The sequence below is a fragment of the Capsella rubella genome, unplaced genomic scaffold, assembly GCF_000375325.1.
Source record: "Capsella rubella cultivar Monte Gargano unplaced genomic scaffold, Caprub1_0 scaffold_6, whole genome shotgun sequence".
Lineage (NCBI taxonomy): Eukaryota > Viridiplantae > Streptophyta > Magnoliopsida > Brassicales > Brassicaceae > Capsella > Capsella rubella.
The window spans coordinates 12,478,323-12,498,465 of NW_006238918.1; the positions used below are offsets into that span (position 1 = coordinate 12,478,323).

At 34.9% G+C, this 20,143-nt stretch overlaps 4 protein-coding genes and 1 long non-coding RNA gene across 6 annotated transcripts; 3 read left to right on the plus strand and 2 right to left on the minus strand.

Moving 5' to 3' along the window:
* Positions 1 to 3,092: 3,092 nt before the first annotated feature.
* Positions 3,093 to 8,113, plus strand: LOC17883095. 2 transcript variants are annotated; one of them, XM_023780430.1, is made up of 12 exons: positions 3,093 to 3,447; positions 3,527 to 3,645; positions 3,728 to 4,172; positions 4,254 to 4,369; positions 4,451 to 5,192; positions 5,387 to 5,516; positions 5,597 to 5,757; positions 5,878 to 6,066; positions 6,153 to 6,380; positions 6,706 to 7,030; positions 7,208 to 7,391; positions 7,476 to 8,113. In XM_023780430.1, exons 1-12 carry the CDS (start codon positions 3,262 to 3,264, stop codon positions 7,936 to 7,938), a joined length of 3,288 nt encoding a protein of 1,095 aa, XP_023636198.1. In that variant the 5' UTR covers positions 3,093 to 3,261; the 3' UTR covers positions 7,939 to 8,113. The 2 variants fall into 2 exon arrangements, with proteins under 2 accessions (XP_023636198.1, XP_023636199.1); XM_023780431.1 differs by having other exon boundaries at positions 3,094 to 3,447; positions 5,600 to 5,757.
* A 2,212-nt stretch (positions 8,114 to 10,325) lies between these two features.
* Positions 10,326 to 12,927, plus strand: LOC17882451 (patellin-5). The gene is made up of 4 exons (XM_006287205.2): positions 10,326 to 11,771; positions 11,861 to 11,985; positions 12,081 to 12,231; positions 12,476 to 12,927. Exons 1-4 carry the CDS (start codon positions 10,413 to 10,415, stop codon positions 12,731 to 12,733), a joined length of 1,893 nt encoding a protein of 630 aa, XP_006287267.1. The 5' UTR covers positions 10,326 to 10,412; the 3' UTR covers positions 12,734 to 12,927.
* A 543-nt stretch (positions 12,928 to 13,470) lies between these two features.
* Positions 13,471 to 14,673, minus strand: LOC111829993 (putative F-box protein At2g19630). Its single transcript, XM_023780315.1, has one exon. It carries the CDS (start codon positions 14,671 to 14,673, stop codon positions 13,471 to 13,473), a length of 1,203 nt encoding a protein of 400 aa, XP_023636083.1.
* A 1,375-nt stretch (positions 14,674 to 16,048) lies between these two features.
* On the minus strand, positions 16,049 to 16,966 carry LOC17881860 (F-box protein DOR). The gene has a single exon (XM_006289806.2). The coding sequence runs from the start codon at positions 16,964 to 16,966 to the stop codon at positions 16,049 to 16,051; it is 918 nt and encodes a 305-aa protein (XP_006289868.2).
* Positions 16,967 to 17,890: 924 nt separating this feature from the next.
* On the plus strand, positions 17,891 to 18,355 carry LOC17883833. Its single transcript, XR_002833543.1, has 2 exons — positions 17,891 to 18,101; positions 18,205 to 18,355. It is a non-coding gene; the product is annotated as an uncharacterized LOC17883833 (long non-coding RNA).
* Positions 18,356 to 20,143: the final 1,788 nt, after the last annotated feature.

Here is a 20,143-nt window from a genome sequence, read left to right on the forward strand (position 1 = left end):
TATTGACTAAATAAAAGACAAATTTTGCCCTTCCTTATTGATTGATTTAATTAAATAAAAAAGGAAAAAGAAAATGGATGCGGACCCCACTACACCACCATCTTCTCTCTTCTTCATCTCCATCCACGATCTTCATCTTCAACCACGATCGAGGGCGAGCTCCTCCTCCGTTTAACTCCATCGTCTCTCTCATCAACACGAGAAGCAACCCAACAACTGAGGTACTTATTCATATCCATTGTTAAATTCAAAACTCGTTGGCATGAAGTGGAGTTGTTGTGGATTGTATTTGTTCCCTATTGAACTATTAACATTGTAGATTTGGATTTGATCCGATTTTTCTTATCCTCATTGTCAATTAGGGATATGAGTCGAATTGGGTCGACTATTTTTCATAATGTGTGCATTGTAACAGTTCAATCGAATTGAATCGTAGGAATGTATTCGAAAATCAGTAGTATGCGTTGTAGTACAACTGGTAGAACTTGGTATAACTATTTGGGCACAACTTGGTATAACTATAATGATAAAACTTGTAGTACAAATGGTACTCTTTGGTATAACTTGGTATAACTATGAACACGACATAGATTATAATGTTAGTTATCCTATTCTATTTCAAGCCACAATGAATAAAAACCATCGAAAAATCATAATATATGATTATGGGGGATATTATGCAACAAGAGAAAATGAACCAAGATGGAATTCAAGAGATAAAGTTCATCAATTTCTTAGAATGGAGACAGATTCTGCAGTGGAGAACATGCACGCAGGAAGAAGAAATCTACCATCGCAAGCTGGTTTGAGAGTCAGGGTTCCCGAAGTTGATTGATTGTATTTTGATGTAATATCCTATTTGAACAGTTAGGTACAACTTGTTTTTGTTATGGTACAACTTGAATAATTTGAATTTGATTTTCGGACTTTCTTAAGTCAACTTGTTTTAATGATATTTAAATTGATATATATTTTTAAATAAAAATCTATATTCTTATATTTAAAAATATTTAAATAATCGAAAATAAGGATTTATTTTAAATAATCAAATAATCAGGATTTATTTGAATTTTTAATAAACATGAATTGAAATTAAATATAGAAAACTTAATAAATATAAATATGAACTGAATTATACTTTCATCATATTATCCAATATATATAAAAAAAATAAGGAATCATGATTTTTATTATTATATTTCACTACACATATCATCATATTCTAAGTTTATCAAGAAATACCTTACACATTAAGGGTCACTTTCTCATTGCAAACAACATATAATTAGAAAAGCTAAGAAACAAATGTTTTCAAAAATATTTATGCATGTACATGTGGTATATGTACCTCAATTAATTAAAATCATGTGTACAACTAAAAATATTTTTTTTTAAACATTGTATAACTAATTAAAACAAAAAAAATAAAAAAGTACAACTTGGCAAAACGAGTACAACTTGTAACTTTGGTACAACTAGTGCATTTTGGCGGCTACACGTGTCTAATGTGGATCACGTGTTTGTTGTTTGGTCCTTTTATTTTTATTTTTTTCCTACACTTAAGAATTTTTAAAAAATTCAATTTCAAATTGAAATTGAAAGAGGGAATCGGGAATCGGGTATAGCTAGGATTTACTGTCCTTTGACTCTTTTCACTTCTTCTCCTTCTTTCTTTTTGGGTTGGTGCGATTTCGTCTTTTATTTTGGGTTTGCTATTTATGAGAATGAGCTGCGAATTTGGAGCATCGGGAATCTTATGTGGGATTTCTGTGGTTCTCTTTTTGTGATAGGGCTGGGAATATCGTACAATAAAGTGTAACTTGTTCTTCGTAGTACAAGTAAGTATAACTTGTTCTTCGTAATGGTACAACTAAGTATAACTTTTTTTTCGTAATTGTACAACTTTTTCTTATCGTACGATATGATTGTAATTTTCCCTATTGGCTTAACTTTGTTGGCAATTTGAAGTTAATTCGTGTATTTAAATTGTATTGTATTGTTGTAAATCTTGTATTCTGTAATAGTACAACTCGTATCTAGTTATACCAAGTTGATCTTTTCAATGCAGTTGTACCTAGTTTACCTATAAATGGACTCAAAAACTTAACAAACAACATTAAGCTAAACCAGAATAGTTCAAAGACACACCAATCCAAAAAAAAACACAACAAACCACAAACATATCTAAAGAGTTCACATATAATATGATTCAAAAACACAACATAAAATAAATCAATTTCTTAGTGAAAATAAACTAGCTATGCCGAGTTCGCACAAGTTGTACTATTCTATCCAAGTTGTACATATCGTTGAATCCCCAGAATTTGATTTCGGATTTGAATCTGTTTCTTCATAATCATCTCCACGAGTCCTATTTTCTTCTACGATTGCATCTGTTGCCTTTTCGATTTCACCTACTAGATCTGATTCTTTGTTAAAGCTTGTGTTCTTTGTACGCACCATTCTCTTATCCTTCACACAAAATAAATAACCGCAAATTAACAACAAACTTGAGTAATAAACAAAATCAACAACCCCAAATTAGATTAACAAATCGAAAACACCTAAATCGACAACATCCAAGCGGATCTAACATAAAATAGCCAAAGAATCATTGATTTTGACTTACCCAGAATCAAGTTGTCCTTAGTTGTACTCGACGAACTGCTTGTGATTTTTGGATTTTTCAAACACTTAGGATTTGAGAGTTTTATGATTTTTCAATCGATGAAGAAGACAAGAAGGGTGAAATATCCGATGGATATCCAAAAGTGAAATGGGTTTTCGGATTTTATGTGGTTGGATCTGTAATTTTTAGGTTTTAGTAAGGATGGGTAGGTATTTACACCTATTTTCGATTTTTTTAAATAAATAAATTATTTTTTCCCCTGGTCAAACCCTTATTAGAATAAGGATATAGGTCAAAGGGCATAAAAGATGAATAAGGATATAGGTCAAAGGGCATCAAAGGGCATCAAAGATGGTCCCAAAAAGATGGATATTTCTGGAAAATTCCACATATTACGGGTCCAATTGGGAAAAATAAAGAAACGCGTATCTTCTTCTTCTCTTCATCTTCTTCATCAAAACAAACACAATTCAAAACCAACCTAACGAGAAAAAAAAAAAAAAATCAAATCTCTCGCTCTGTAAACATCTCAGCGACTGAGTACAAACACATCTTTCTCCTTGTTTCTCTCTCGTTTTCCAAATAAAGTTTACATTTTTTTTTTTTGTGTGTGATCTACAATTGTGAAATCAATGACGGAACCGGAGCGATTAGGAGGAATCTCTCTGAGTTTTCCGGCGAATGAGGAAGATAACGTAACGGCATCATCACCAAAGACTCTTCCCCGGAGACTCCGTCGTCGTCTTCTCGAACCCAAGAGTCCTGTCTCTGCCGAAGAGATCGATTCCAAACTCAGAGAAGCTGATCTCCGTCGTCAGGTAAAAAAAGAAATTAAAAGTTTGAAACTTTACGTTGGATTGTGAAAAAGATCGTTACTTTATGGAATTTTTGTTGCAGCAATACTATGAGTCACTATCTAGCAAAGCTCGACCTAAGATGAGAAGTCCAAGATCAGGTAGTATAGAGGAGCTTAGTCAGAGACTTGAATCAAAGCTTAATGCTGCTGAGCAAAAGAGGTTAGAAAGATTCTGTTTTTGTTTGGTGGGTTTAGATATTAGAGGAGGAAATGTGAGGATTTGATTAAGTTATTGTTGTTAGGTTAAGTATTTTGGAGAAGGAGGTGGCTCGTTTGGTGAAGATGGATGAAGCTAGGCAAGCTGCGAAGAACGGGCTTGAGAAACGGGTTGAGAAAGAGCGTGATGAGTTAGAGAGTAAGGTTGAAGAGAGGGTTTTGAAGGCTGAGAAAAATAGGATGCTTCTTTTTAAAGCTATGGCACAACGAAGAGCGGCGAAGAGACAACGAGCTGCGCAGAGTTTGATGCAGAAGGCGGTTCAGGAGAAGAGGTATAAGGAGAGTGTGCGTGCAGCAATTTATCAGAAAAGAGCAGCTGCGGAGAGTAAACGGATGGGGATTTTGGAAGCGGAAAGGAGAAGAGCGAATGCGAGGTTGACACGGGTTTTTGGTGCTGCTAGTTCTGTGCAGAATAAGAAGGAAGCTGAAAGAAGGAAAATGAAGGACCGTTTAGAAGAGCGGCTTCAAAGGGTATGTTAATATGTTTAAGCCTTTTGCTTATGAAACCATATTGCAATTGGCCGTAATTATTATTGTTGTGGCATTTGTTAGGCTAGGAAACTGAAAGCACAATATATGAGGCGTAGGAGAGGCATGGACAGTTGTTCATCTTCAAGATCAGAAACATTAAGAAAGAACCAAGTGCATCTTGTGAGGATGTTAGAAAGGTAGGTATATTTGCCTGTAAAATTTTGTAAGTTGTTTCACTGGCTTACCTTGGTGGTCTGATTGTAATTATAAAATCTCAGATGCTGGAGGAGATTTACAAAGTACACGAAGTCTACTTATGGCTTGGCTAGCGCATATCACAGCCTCGGGATCAATGAAAAATCCATTGAGTCAGTGCCGTTTGAGCAGTTTGCCATTCAGATGAACTCAGTTTCTGTTATTCAAACAGTGAAAGAATTGCTTGATCGCTTGGAGATCCGACTCACTCTATCTCAGGCATCCAATGTGGAGAATATTAATCATCTTCTTAAACACATCTTTCCCCCAGCTCGTAGAGGAAACTCACCCAGTTCCACGAGTAAAGGCGAGAAAAAGACACCAAATTCTAACAAGACGGGATATAAAAAGCTTAAAAAGACTGCGAGATATCCGGCTAGAATTTTTCTTTGTGCCTACATGATCAAACAACATCCGGGTGCAATTTTTAGAGGAAGAGGTGAACATGAGATTACGCTAGTGGAATTTGCAACCCATCTTATTCGGGAATTTGAACTATTGGTGAAAATTATATTGGAAGGACCAGAGTGTACTCTTCCGGGAAATGTATCTTTCGTTGCTCCACGTCCAAAAAAATTCAGATCACAGCTAGAAGCATTTGATAAAGCTTGGTGCTCTTATTTGAAGGGGTTTGTAGTTTGGAAAATTAATGATGCTAAGCTTCTAGAAAAAGATTTAGCCAGAACTCAGGAGCCAGAGCTCTCTGCGGTATCGAAACATGCTTCCTCTCCCAAAACAGTAGACAGTGGTGTAAATCAGAAACCGGTATTTCTCGTTCCTATCTCTTACATTTTCCTTAATGGACTTTGTGTACGTTCCTATCTCTTACATTTACCTTAATGGATTTTGTGTACATGAGCGTAAAGTAAGCTCATTGTGCTGCACAATTATCTAAATAGCAGACCATAGAATGTCAGAAGCTTGATAGGGTGAATGACTTATCTTTTTTTTAACTGAAGGCATCTCCAAGTAATCGGGCGATATTTTCTGAAATTGATGGAGTACAAGAATCAAAAGCGCCTATAGATTCACTTTCTCCATCTTCATCTTCACCAGGCTCATCAAATTTGTCCTCCTCTTTGAACTCTGGTAATACTTTCAATCTGGATAACCTTTAGAGCTCACAGATAATCTGGCAAGCCTTCAATCTAACACGAGTTTTATCCTAGCAGGAACCGAGGGAATTTCTACTCCAAACGTGGCAGCTAATAGCCTCGATGCAGCATTGGCTAGTGAGAACGAAGTAATCGTAAATGAAATTGTCCATGACAATAGCAGTAGTTTTGCTGATAGCCTTGACCCTAACACTGGGGATACAAGCAACCTTCAGGTACATAAGTATAAATTACTCAAGATTGTGATATATTTTGACTTCACTATTCTGGTATGTACAGTTGCTCTATTATATTATTGATTTAACTAATATTTCTTCACTTTCTTGATATCCCAGGTAAGGGTTAAGGAGACAATGGAAAAGGCTTTCTGGGATGGCGTCATGGAATCGATGAAACAGTCGCAGCCAGACTTCAGCTGGGTTCTTAAACTCATGAAAGAAGTCAGGGATGAACTATGTGAGATATCTCCCAAAGATTGGAGACAAGAGATTATCCAAACTATCGATACGGATGTGCTGTCACAGGTGCTTGTTCCGACAGCCTTATATTAATTATTGGTACAACCTATACGTTATGTACTTAATGTCTTTTTTCTCTTGGCATGATTCAGTTACTGGCTTCTGGAAATGTCGACATGGGTTATCTTGGAAATATTCTAGAGTTTTCCCTTGGCATTTTGCTGAAACTATCTGCTCCAGCTAATGAAGAGGAAATCAGGACTACTCACAATAAATTAATGACAGAACTTGGAGAGATAGTTCCAACTGAAGGCCAGTCAAATTCTTCATATGCCATCTTAATGGTGAAGGGGCTACGCTTTGTTTTGCAGCAGATTCAGGTATGTGCATTTTCTCTATTCTACTTTGTGGACATTATAATTGATCGTTTTGAGCTTTCTGAACATGATAAACTATGAATAGAAAATTGTAGATGGGTATATTTCTATAAATATGAATAAAGAAGAGGACAAGGTTCCCAAGAAGCTACCAACTTTTGAACATTATATTTCCATTATCTCCACAAGCATAATTGTAATAAACTTCCCTTTTCATGTAATACACTGTGTTAACCACCACTGCTAATTTCTTTGAAGTTCTTTTAACCTCCGAATTAATGAAATCCAAACCTGGGGACTAAATCTGAAATGCCCTTTTTTCTTACAGATCCTAAAGAAGGAAATCAGCAAATCTCGTTTGAAACTCTTGGAGCCACTTCTCAAAGGACCTGCTGGTCTGGAATATCTGAAAAAGTCATTTTCTAGTCGACATGGTTCACCAGACCAAGCGTCGTCCTCGCTACCATTGACAAAACGTTGGCTTTTAAGTGTCCGGGAAGAGGCAGAGAGGGAGTGGAAAGAACACAAAGATGCACTTTCTGCTGTCACAAATAATCACTCTGGATCATCCGGCCTCCCTTCAACCACCATGCGAACTGGAGGCAATATCTCCTCTGTTTCAAAAGCCAATACCCCTTCGTCTCTATTTCCAGGTTTGGTGTCAATCTATCAACTTTATGATAAGCGAGTGAATGGTTTAATAAGCTATTACTCCAGATTTGGCTATTTAAGAATCTTAAACGATGCTTCCATGACACTTTGATGAATCCACCTTGGTCATTTGTTGATCTATGTAGTCATAGTTGCATGCTGGTGATTTTCTGTTGCAGGAATTGAACTGTCAGAGTGCAAGGGAGAAACTGTGGATCTTCTTGTTCGTGTCGGCCTATTAAAATTGGTGAGCGAAATCGGTGGTCTTACTTTAGAAACTGTCCCTGAAACATTTCAACTTAACCTCTCTAGGCTGAGAGCTATTCAATCCCAAATCCAGAAAATCACTCTAGTCTCCATCAGGTCAGTAACTGTAAAATTCATCTATTGATTCCATAGTTCTGATTATAAAACTCTCCTATTAACCCCTCTGTCTATTTCTCTTAGTGTATTGATCCTTCAGCAAACACTGGTAAGCGACAACTCAGCCCCGTTAGACATGGAGACCATTACATGGACTTGCATAAACCGGCTTTACGAGATGTTGGATGCAAAACCTGATGCTGGTCTTTCAGAAATCATGGAAACACTCTCGGAGCTTATTGATTCTGATGATGCAGAGACAAAGAAACAAGTAATTGCAAACATGCTTCTGAAAAGCTTACAAGCAGGAGATGCAGTATTCACACATGTATCACAGACCATATACCTAGCCATTAGAGCCGCGGTTTTTGCAGGAAACAACAACACAAAGAGAAAGCAGTTGGTGGAAACAATGCTAAGAAAGATCGGAGCAGCTTCTCTCTCAGACAAGGTCACAGAGGTTTCAGACATTCTTGTTCTTGTTGCAACAGTGTCACGTTCTGTTCATGGGTTATGGTATGAAGAGTTACTGAAGGAACATAACTAAAAAGGCTCTGGATCAGTGGACTAGTGTGGCTTGTCTTTGGCAGTGTTAAAGATTTTTAAGTGTTTGTAGATAAGAGTCGGAACAACAACAACACACCAACAACACACCACGTTTGTATTTATAACACTATTACTGATACATCTATATAATACACTGAGTATTCCTGTTTTATCTATTGTGTGATTGATTCTCATTAAACCGAGTTTGATTTCAAATTGAACCCGGTTCGATTATTTTTGGGGCTAACTAACACACCATTTAAATTTGGTCTCAGTGACAATACAAACAAAAGTGTTGTTGGGGAACTAATAATCCCTACAGACAATTACTGACAAAAGAACTAAAGGCAAAAGCTGTTCTGTACAGTTCTTGATTATTTGAAACCAACTGAATATTTTTTTTTCTAAAGTTATAAAGAAATATATAAACAAAAGAAGACAGTTCAGCTTTGTGACAAAATTAATTATTTGAATTTTTCTTTTAAAGATAAAATTAAAAAAATTTCTGTGTAATACAGAACTTGTTTTAGTGTAACAAACAAATACTTCCTTTTAATAGTTTTAATTCCATTTTATTGTTGTCAAATTTGGTTATGCATTAATTTAGTTTTTTTTTTCGTTCTTTGTATTAGTTGGTTGTATTTAATCGTTTTTGTCCATACAAAAAAAACATCTTGAATGAAGAAAACGTATCATATTCATAATAGAGTTTGCTTTTGGATTCTAAACATGGAGAATAGTGTTTTAGAGAACCAAGTTTCAAAGTCATTTCTCAGACCTTTCAACACCATTGTTTGGTAATAAGAAGTTGACAAAACATGTAACACATTTGTTTTGTGCAGTATGCATATCTAGCATGTTTTACAGACCAAAATGTTATCAGCACCAAAGTATTGACCATGAAACACTATACAAATAATAATCTTATCGATCTCTAACAAAAAGATGAGCATACTACACAATACAATCGACTCAATGATTCGTATCTTAGGTCATCATTATAGGGGATCTTACACCCCCCTTTTCCTTAAGAAGATCTTGAGATTTTGGGACTCTAATATTTACCTCAAATGATTTGTATCTTAGGTCTCATGACTAGATTTACCAAATTCATAAGAACAAATGTTGGTTCTCCAATTTAGGTCGGATACTACTTGTCTATAGATAATTTTCGTAACTTAGATCTCATGACTTAGATTGATCCAACCCATAAGAATAAAATTTGGTTCTCGAACTCGGGTCGGATATTACTTGTCTATAGATAATTTTTGAACATTATTGTTGGAGTAAGAGAAAATCCAGCTCTTTAACACACCCATTTACATCTCACTTATAAAGTGCTAAATGCATGCTTATTTAGGAAGAACATAATCTTCTAAAGAAATAAACAAACACTTGTAAACATTAAAAGAGCAAGTTTATTGGTGAAAGAATACAAAAATAGGACCATTAATATATTCTAATAAAAAAAATACAATTAAACCATTAACAAAGCTACAAGTGTAATTTAGGACCAAGGATAACCCATGTTTGTTCTCTCTCACATTTTTTAAAAATGCTGTAAAACTAATTAGGAATGCTGTAAAACTAATTAGGAATACCTTTCCGCATATTTAGATGGGTTAAAAATCGTGACCCATACTTTAAATAATATAATATTTATAGCTAATACTAATGAAAATTATATATTATATAAGGTCAAATTAATTTAGGAAAAACATGTTGAATAACATACAACTCATTCCTCTGCAAATAAGAGATAAACGAGTTGAACAAATTTCTTCTATAATTTGTTCATTTTTGCAACTTTTTTTTGTGGAATAGGTTGAATAATTTTTTCAACTCATTTTATCTGAAATGGTAAAAAATTAGATAAAAGCTAATTTCAACCATTTCAACCTTTTTTTTATGTCATTCATTTACACCTAAAATTTTTACACTTGAATATTAAAAATAAAACTCAATATATCTATGTTCCTACTAATTAAATAAACATATGTATATCAGATAATTCTACCTACCCTCAAAAATAATATTTCATACTAAAATTACTAACACATTCACTTAACTTTTTATGTGTTTGCTATATAAACACATTTTGTTCCCATTTGTTCTTAATTATACCACAAATCAATCTACTAGCAATTCAACCCAAAAATGTTTCAAAAGACCACTAACAAACAACTAAACCCAAAAATATATGCATGAACATGTATCATTACTATTTTTTGGTAGTTACAACTTACAACAAAGTAGCAAAATTTAATAAAGTACTGGTTACACATTTATTATTTACTTTAAAAAGGATAAAGACATCTTCTACTTTATTAAGACAGCTTTTTTGAGTTTGCAATTTTATTATAGTTCACATTGGATACTCTTCCTTTGACCATTCTCATAGTCTCTCTACCTGAATAACCCGCTTAACATCACTCTCTGTGACTCTGTCTCTTTCCAATACAAACTAATATAAAAATGTCTCAAGATTCTCTAACTACTACTCCGCCGCCACCTTCCGGTGAAGAACTAAAGCCAAAGCTTCTAACTTTGGAGCCGGAGAAGCCACCGGAGCCAAAGCTTGTAACTTTGGAACCAGAGAAGCCACCGGAGCCAAAGCTTGTAACTTTGGAACCAGAGAAGCCACCGGAGCCAAAGCTTGTAACTTTGGAACCAGAGAAGCCACAGGAGCCAAAGCTTGTAACTTTGGAATCAGAGAAGCCACCGGAGCCAAATCCTCAGCTACCCTTAATGCCGGAGTTAGAGCAGCCTAACCATGTGGCAGAGGATGAAACAGAGAAGTTACATCAAGTAAAGACAGAGCCAGAGGGTCTCAAGTATGATTCAGAGCAGTCATATCTAGTGAGTTCGGAGACAGAGGTTCTTAACCATGCGGCGGAGGATTCAGAGAAGCCACATGAGATGTCTCCGGAGACAGAGACTTCGGAGGATGAGTTAGAGAAGACACAGAAACTGATGTTAGAACAGAGGAGAAAGTATATGGAAGTAGAAGATTGGACAGAACCGGAGCTACCGGATGCGGCTGTGTTAGAAGCTGCAGCGTCAATACCTGAGCCGAAGCAACCGGAGCCTCAAGCGGCGAACGCGGCGGCACAACCACCAACTACTGCTTCTTCCGGTGAATCAAGATCGTTGGCTGATATGATGAACAGAGAAGAAGCTGAAGCAGAGGAGAAACAAAAGATTCAGATTCCTCGTAGTAGTCTTGGTTCATTCAAAGAAGAGACGAACAAAATCTCTGACCTTACAGAACACGAGTTAAACGCACTTCACGAGCTCCGTAACCTTCTTCAAGATTCTCAAGATTCAGGCAAAAGCTCTATATGGGGTGTGCCACTTCTCAAAGACAACCGAAGCGACGCCGTTTTGCTAAAGTTCCTAAGAGCAAGAGACTTCAAACCTCAAGAATCTTACTCAATGCTCAAGAAGACACTCCAATGGAGAATCGAGTTCAACATTGAGGAGCTTCTTGATGAAAACCTCGGAGATGATTTAGACAAGGTTGTGTTCATGCAAGGAACAGACAAGGAGAATCATCCTGTCTGTTACAATGTCTACGGTGAGTTTCAGAACAAGGATCTTTATATGAAAACGTTCTCTGATGAGGAGAAGAGAGAACGGTTCTTGAGGTGGAGGATCCAGTTTCTTGAAAAGAGTATAAGGAATCTTGATTTTGAAGCTGGTGGTGTTTCCACGATCTGTCAAGTAAACGATCTTAAAAACTCTCCAGGACCTGGTAAGACTGAGCTTAGGCTAGCTACTAAGCAAGCTCTTCATCTTCTTCAAGACAATTACCCTGAGTTTGTCTCTAAACAGGTACGAATATTTATTACATAGACAATGATTTAACAATGTTCTTTATGATTCTCAGATCTGATATTGGACAATGTTGATTGTTTGATTAGATATTCATCAATGTTCCATGGTGGTACCTTGCGTTCTATAGGATTATTAGTCCTTTCTTGACACAAAGGTCAAAGAGCAAACTAGTTTTTGCAAGTCCTTCAAGATCTGCAGAGACACTTTTCAAGTAATAACCAAAACCTTTTAGAGTGTCGTTTATCAAATTGTTTACATAACTATTGGAAATGTTAAGCCACTCCTGTTGTCTTTTGGTTTTTATAGGTACATTTCACCAGCACATGTCCCGGTTCAGTATGGTGGACTAAGTGTAGATAACTGCGACTGCACCTCGGATTTTACACATGATGATACCGCTACTGAGATTACTATTAAACCAACTACTAAACAAACCGTCGAGATAATTGTTTACGAGGTGAGAACCTTTTGTATTCGACATTTTATAAAAATATTTGAAACCCCCATATGTGTGTTTGAATGTGATTGTAGAAGCCATTATCAGTTTGTAACATATTTTTGCATATATAATGTTATGAAAACTAAAGTTTTCGTTCAATTCGAGTTATTGTTTTGTTTTGAAAAAATGAGGTTTCAATACTAAGTTCTCAAAATTCATCTAGGTGTGGTGTCCTCTTACATTTTTGTGCCTTTGTATACAGAAATGCACGATTGCGTGGGAGATAAGGGTAGTGGGATGGGAAGTAACCTATGCAGTAGAGTATGTGCCGGAAAACAAAGAAGGGTATACAGTGATCATACAAAAACCGAGGAAGATGGCTGCGAAAAACGAACCAGTGGTGTCTCAAAGCTTCAAAGTTGGAGAAGTTGGTAGGATCTTGCTAACCGTGGATAACCCGACTTCGACCAAGAAAATGCTTATCTACAGGTTCAAGGTTAAGCCTTTACCTTGTGAGTAACAAAAGTTGCCTCTTTCTTGAGTGTTGTTTCTTTAGTTTAGAACTTGAGATCATATGATTGTTGGTTGTGTGTTCTTTTTCTTATATGTCGTCGACTTATATATATATGCTTGTGTGGTTCTGTTTTTCCTATCGTTAAAGAGTGTTAGTCAAAGAGTGTTATAAGCCAAAGCTGTTTTTTTTGCTCTTGTTAATGGACTTGATTGCCAAGAATAGCTTAAGCGTAGAGAACAAAGAGATTGAAAGCTAAGTCTCTCTTTGAGAATTAGTTTGGCTCTTTCTTCAAATATACCAGAAGATGTTTAGCAAAAGAGTCCTGTCAAGATCAATATACTAAATTAAGTATACGAAATTATTAGGCTTTGTGATTCTTGTAATAACTCCTATAATTGGTTTATCAATACATAACGTTTTCTTGTAGCCATGTATGCTGCTTTCACATGATTTGACCTAAGGGATCCAAACTCGTTTTCGTCTAATATGTAAATCAGATTGTGACAATAACAAGTTGTGATATCAAATCTCATTTTAAGTCCTTTTTAAGTTTACTTACTCACATCATATGGTAATGTGAATAGCTTTAAGCCTTCAAAGAAACAGTCCAATGGCAATTTTGGATATGATTAATCACTTTTAAAAGAATTACAAAGAGTAACTAAAAATTTTGAGGAGCGTAAAGAGTAAAGACAAAAACTAGCTTTGTTACAAAAGTCTCAAAAAGTAATAAAAGCCTCACATTAAACTACCATATGGTCAAGAAATGTGTAAACGGAATGACCCTTAAACGCTCCCAATCCTTGTATTTTGACACTTCTGATTGTGTTACTCTCTGCATTGTAGTAGTAAACGTAGAAAGGCTTCCATGGAATGGACGAAAACGTCAACACAAATTCATTCGTGCGAGTCACTCCAACAACGCGTAAAATCGCGTTCTCCCCTCCAACCATATTCTTCCAGAAAGAGGGCAATACATATACATGCTCAGACCACACATGCTTTTCCTCATCTTCAAGAACCCACAAACTAAAGCTTGTACAGCTTCCATAGATACCACCCTCCTTTTTATACCGAAGTAAACCTAATTTACCATTGTAGTTGATCAAAGGTGAACCATAACGTGAAAAACTGAGAGGGATAGGGTCTTTAACAAATCTGAATTTCTCCGACCTAAGATCAAAAATAACGATTATACGACGCCTTGTAGCCGTGTTGACCGCTGGATAATACAGAACACCATCTATGCATACATGGTTACATCTAGAATAAAGAGTATGAGGTATGCAACATTTAGTCCTTGTCCTTCTCCATGAAAGTGTTCCACTAGTTCCTAATGTTAGAACTTGATGCTCTTCATCAGTGTTCCTAGTCATGGACAATACCTTGTATTGTTTCTTGATAGGCTCATACCCAAAATAGCATCTCATACCAATCTTCTCCCTCTTCTTAAGATGAAGTAAGGTCACAGATTGTTCCGTGCTGAGGTTACATATCACCCAGACCTTATTCTTCCCAAACAGCTGCTCACCCTTAATAAGCACCAAACCTCTGACATAGCTACATGTTTCATATGAAGAGCCATGACATGGAGTTTTCATATGATAGTTAGCAGCAAAAACAGAGGATTTTTTGTGATTTTGAGGCTGAGGTGAGGAGTAGAAGAACATATGATTCCGTGTTCCGGAAGCGAACAGTAGCCGCGGGTGAGCTAAAAATCTTGTCAAGACCAAATCGTTGAAATAGGGGAGGCGAGGGATCGTAGCCCATAGCTTCGATACGCAGCAAAATCTTGAGACTGATTTTGCAGGCAGTCTTGAACAGATCTCGACAGCTAGGTCAAGTGGGATCGGTTCTTTGTCCGTGATTGAGGTCTTGAGTGGCGTATTTTGTTTGGTGACGGCAACAAGATCCTCCTCCGAGACGTTTTGCTGATCTGTTTCCATGGCGGAGTTAAAACCCTAGACTAGTGACGTCGGACGCAATATTCATTTTTATGTGAAAGTGAAACCCTAGAGTGTGTTGCACGGTTTTTATGACCGGTGTTACAACCCTAGACTAATGACGGACGCAATTTTGTGTGTGTGTATGTTCAATACTATTGATTCATTAACTATGTAAATATTTTATTTTGTATTAAGAAAAGTATAATCATATATTTATGTAAACTCAAACACATTCAATCATATTTATGTACAATGTTATTATATTTTAATTTGTTTAGAGTTAAAATATTAATAAAATTTTAAGTTTTTATAGAGTTTAAATATTTTAGATATTCTATAAAGCTTATATTAAATTTTATAATATTGGAAGCTTTTAAAAGTTTTAATATTATAATATATTAAAAAATTAATTTATAAGATTTTGAAAATTTTTGAAAGTTTAGTTTTTTAAATAAAGAACCGGATATCAAACCGAATAATTTTTTTAAATTTGAATGTATGAGAAATCAAACTACCTGCTCATTTGTAGTTGGACTCATTGACGGACGCAATCGAGAAATAGCGAAAATCAACTCAACCCATTTATTATTGTATGCTTTTAGTTGTTTTGTAAAATAATATTTTTCCTAGAGCTTATCTTTATAAAAAAAATATTATGTTATATTTTTTAGAGCTCATTTTTGTTTACGATTCTAAATATGCATCATATTCAATTCTTTTTGTTTTGTTTAATGGGATACTAAAATATAATAACTGATGTTATTCACCATGGTGGTACCTTGCGTTCTATAAGATTACTAGTCCTTCCTTGAGACAAAGGTCAAAGAGCAAACTAGTTTTGCAAGTCGTACAAGATCTGCAGAGACACTTTTCAAGTAATAACCAAAATCTTTTGATTTTATAGGTACATTTCACTAGAACTTGCATATGTCCCGGTGCAGTATGGTGGACTAAGTGTCGATAACTTCGACTGCACCAACTACTGATGATACTGAGATTACTATTAAACCAACTACTAAACAAAACGTCGAGATTATTGTTTACGAGGTAAGATCCTTTTGTGTTGTACATATTTATACAACGGTTGCAAACGGTAATTTCTGTGTGTTGAATGTGAAAATGAGTCCAAAACCTACTTTTTCACATTTTCATAATAGATTTTGCATAATGTTATGGAAACTAAGTGTTTCCTTAGTTCCGGCTTTACATTTGTTTTGAAAGATTGTGGTTTCAATACTAAAGTTCTCAAGATTTGGCAATGGTGTGTCCTCTTACATTTGTGCCTCAAAACACTTTGTATGCAGAAATGCACGATTGCGTGGGAGATAAGAGTAGTGGGATGGGATGTTACCTATGCAGTGGGATGGGATGTTACCTAATCATGCTCCGACCACTCACGCTGATCCGCATCTTCTAGAACTCGCAACCTAAAACTTGTACAGCTTCCATGGATACCATCATCCCTTTCATACAGAAGTAAACCTAATTTACCATTGTAGTTGATCATAGGTGAACTATAATACGAAGCGAGAGGGTCATTGTCTTCAACAAATCTGAATTTCTCCGACCGAACATCAAAGAGAACAATTATACAACGCCTTGTAGTCATGTTAACCGCTGGATAATACAGGACACCATCGATGCATACATGATTATATTTGCGATAAATAGAATGAGGTATGCAACATTCGATCCTTCTCCATGAATGTTTACTACCAGTTCCTAATGTCAGAACTTGATGCTCCTCAGTGTTTTGAAGTCCATTAATCTCCCAGGTCATGGACAATACCTTGTATTGTTTCTCGATAGGGTCATACCCAAAATAGCCTATCACTCCATTCATCTTCCCCGTATTGAGTTTAGGTAAGGTCACAGATTGTCCCGTGTTGGGGTTAGATATCACCCATACCTCGCCTCTAGTAAACACCAAGCCTCTGACAAAACTACATCTTCCAAATAAAGAGACATGACCATGATACGGATATTTCATATGATACTTAGCAGCTACACGAGAGGAGTTGTTGTCATCAGGCTGCGTTGAGGAGTACAAGAACATATGTTTGTCTTTTTCCGAGGCGAACAGTAGCAGCGGGCGAGCTAAAGATCGTGTCAAGACCAACTCTGTGAAGTAGGGGAGGCGAGGAATCGTAGACCAGAGCTTTGATACGCAGCAAAATCTTGAAATAGACTTTGCCGGCAGTCTTGAAAAGATCTCTAGGGTTAGGTCAAGTGGGATTGAGGTCTTGTGTGGCGTATTGTGTTTGGTGATGGCAACAAGATCTTCCTCCGACATGTTTTGCTTCTCTGTTTTCATGGCGGAGTTAAAACCCTAGACTCAGTGACGGACGCAATCTTGACTATAATGAGATAGTGAAACCCTAGAGTGCGTACACGAGGTCTAGACTCTTTTTTTTGTGCGTGTCTCATTAACTTTTGATTCTATATGAATAAAGGACAACACTAGGGGTAAAAATTAATCAAATATTAAATCATAATCAAATATTTAACGCTGAATGAGTTTATTTCATTATAAAAAGGTACAAAGAATTAAAAATAACCAAAAAGCAAATCAAAAACCGAACACCTTAACCAAATCCTCTACGATCCCTCTCAACTCGATCATGCAACCATGAAGGGTCTCCAAGTGCCAAATAGGAATTGAAACGCCCATCCTTTGTCACACTACAAGCGATCTCTCTGGTCAACGAATTAGCCTTTGGTGAAAAGAGTTTAAAAGAAACCTCCCCTTCACTTGATTACTTGAAAAATCTTATCTAGTTTTTAATAAATAATAAAAATCTTATCTAGTTTTTAATAAATAATAAAATCATATCAATTTTTAATAAATAATTAAAAATTGGAAATCTTTTAATATCAACTAAATAATTAAAAAACAAATCTGATACAAAGTTGTAATAGTAAATGCCACTTTGTAACAAAAGTGAATTTAAACTCTAGGAAAAGTTAAAAGTTATAAAAAAAGCTTTGATAAATGCTTATTAAAATTTGTTTATTACTAAATTTTACATAAAAAATCTGTAACTTATAATTAATATGAAATTTTCTTTACAACTAACACATGATTATTGCATTTATTATTACATTACAATCAAATCTCATTGCTACAAAGATCTTAATGGCAAATGGACTGACTTCACTAAGGTTTTTTACTATATAAAGGCACATATACAACTCAAAACTATTCATGTATTCATAGTATAATTTTCTTGTTTGTTAATTTGAAGTCTAAAGTTGATTAGTCATATTCTCGTGCTTTGCAATTAGTAAATCATGGCAGGAGGAAGCAAACCGGTTCCAACTAAAGATGATGCGCATGCATATCTTAAGGCTGTGAGCGATCATTTTCACAATGATCGTAAAAAATATGAAGACTTTGTTGCACTCTTGATTAAGTTTAAAGCTCACAAGTATGTGATATAGTTTTTGGAAGATATGATTAAGATGTTTGGTTCATATTTTTAAAATTTTTTTTAAAGAAGTAATTAATTTTGATTTATAATTTTATTGTAGAATTGATAGGGAAGATGTCATAAGAGGAGTGCGTGTTCTGCTTAACGGACAACCAAACTTGGTTTCGGGTTTCAATGCATTTTTACCAGAGTGGTTGTACATCTCAGTTCCATTTAGATTTTCTAAAAAAACAAATAATTGATTTGTGATTTGTGCTCTTTTACTTTATTTAGAGAATCGTAATTTAAATATACAGATAATATCTTATATAAATAACTAAATAAAACTGTATATATATATATATATGAATGATCTTTGCTATTCTCAAATTTATTTAATACCAATCTTTTATTTAACTCTTTACTCGCTACGTAACATCGACATCAACTAAACTTATGTACTTCAGGAAAATGTATTCTACTGTAATTGCTTAAGACAAAAAAAGTTATACGTAAATCCAAATTTATGGTAATAACTAATAACCTTAGTTGTTATATTTGAACATCCTATAAATCTATAAAAATGAATAAGATGCATATTCAAAAATTGAAAACATAATGTTAGCTATTTTTATGACATGTTATGAAGTATATTACAAGATTATATTTTAAAAATATAACATAAAATTGGTTGATAGAGATGAGCTCTACAAAATATATTCATTTTTACAACAAAAAAGGGATATACTCATTTTCTACCAAAAAATAATTATAAACTAATTCATAAATAAAATTTTTAATTTTTTAATATGTTTGGAAATGTCAAAACATCAATATATAGAAATGAACTCTAACAATCAATGTGTATATATGTCGATAATTTTATATATTTGTTAATTTATAATATTGATGCATGGGTCTACATATTTAGAAAATATTTTCAAAAAAATTATTATCTCATTATAATATCGAATTGTGTCTAAAATTACATTGGCCTAACTAGGAACTAGTGAAATTTTGTTAATTTATAACGATCATTAATTCATCAAGGACTAATTTATTGACGGTTTACTATACTTCCTTCTCGTATATATCTTCTTGTGGAGCATATATATTTTTTTTTCTGTTAGGTTCGTATTTTAGATAAAAGTTTTTCATAGAAGCCCTTTTGAACCATTTGAGTTAAAGAGTAGTAATAAAAAAATTATGAAATCCAGACTAAGTATTTTCTTCTTGTTGTCATTTTAAATTATTTGACTCTTCTGATTGTGTTTCTCTCTGCATTGTAGAAGAAAACATAGAAATACGGATTGGCCCAAAATGGCAACACAAATTCATTCGTGCGAGTCACTCCAACAACGCGTAAAATCGCATCTTCCCCTCCAACCATATTCTTCCAGAAAGACGGCAATACATATACATGCTCCGACCACTCATGCTTTTCCTCATCTTCTAGAACCCACAAACTAAAGCTTGTACAGCTTCCATGGATACCTTTATCCTTTCCATACCAAAGTAAACCTAATTTACCATTGTAGTTAATCAGACGTGAATCATTATAATATGATTTATTGATAGGGTGGTTATCAACAAATCTGAATTTCTCCGACCTAAAATCAAAGAGAACGTACGATTATGTAACGCTGGATAATACAGAACACCATCGATGCACACATGGTTACACATATAATAAAGAGTATGAGGTATGCAACACATGGTCCTTTTTGTGTGTGTGTGTGTGTGTGTGTGTTCATTATTAACTTTTGATTCTATATAACTAAAGCACAAATTATTAACTTTGAGTCAACTGGGGTTTCATAATTCTTACGAATAAATTAAAAATTCATATCATAAAACCATTTTGAGTCAACTGGGGTTAAAACTTACCCTTTGTTGTTAAATATATTGACGCAAAATAATAATTTGACCCATCAAATAAAATTCAAAACTGAAACTTGGAAGTTTGGTAAAGAGTGTTTCATAGGGGTAATTAATTAATTAGGTAATGTAGTTGCACAATCAAGAAAATGTTGGTCGTGGGCAACACTCATTAGAAGTGT

Excerpts from the sequence above, each read along its gene's own strand:
- LOC17883095 (XM_023780430.1), top strand. The coding sequence starts at position 3,262 with ATGACGGAACCGGAGCGATTAGGAGGAATCTCTCTGAGTTTTCCGGCG. Across the intron at positions 4,173-4,253 it reads TAGAAGAGCGGCTTCAAAGG|GCTAGGAAACTGAAAGCACA; the intron begins GTATGTTAATAT and ends GGCATTTGTTAG. Across the intron at positions 4,370-4,450 it reads CTTGTGAGGATGTTAGAAAG|ATGCTGGAGGAGATTTACAA; the intron begins GTAGGTATATTT and ends ATAAAATCTCAG.
- LOC17882451 (XM_006287205.2), top strand. The coding sequence starts at position 10,413 with ATGTCTCAAGATTCTCTAACTACTACTCCGCCGCCACCTTCCGGTGAA. Across the intron at positions 11,986-12,080 it reads TCTGCAGAGACACTTTTCAA|GTACATTTCACCAGCACATG; the intron begins GTAATAACCAAA and ends TGGTTTTTATAG. Across the intron at positions 12,232-12,475 it reads TCGAGATAATTGTTTACGAG|AAATGCACGATTGCGTGGGA; the intron begins GTGAGAACCTTT and ends CTTTGTATACAG.
- LOC111829993 (XM_023780315.1), bottom strand. The coding sequence starts at position 14,673 with ATGGAAACAGATCAGCAAAACGTCTCGGAGGAGGATCTTGTTGCCGTC.
- LOC17881860 (XM_006289806.2), bottom strand. The coding sequence starts at position 16,966 with ATGTCGGAGGAAGATCTTGTTGCCATCACCAAACACAATACGCCACAC.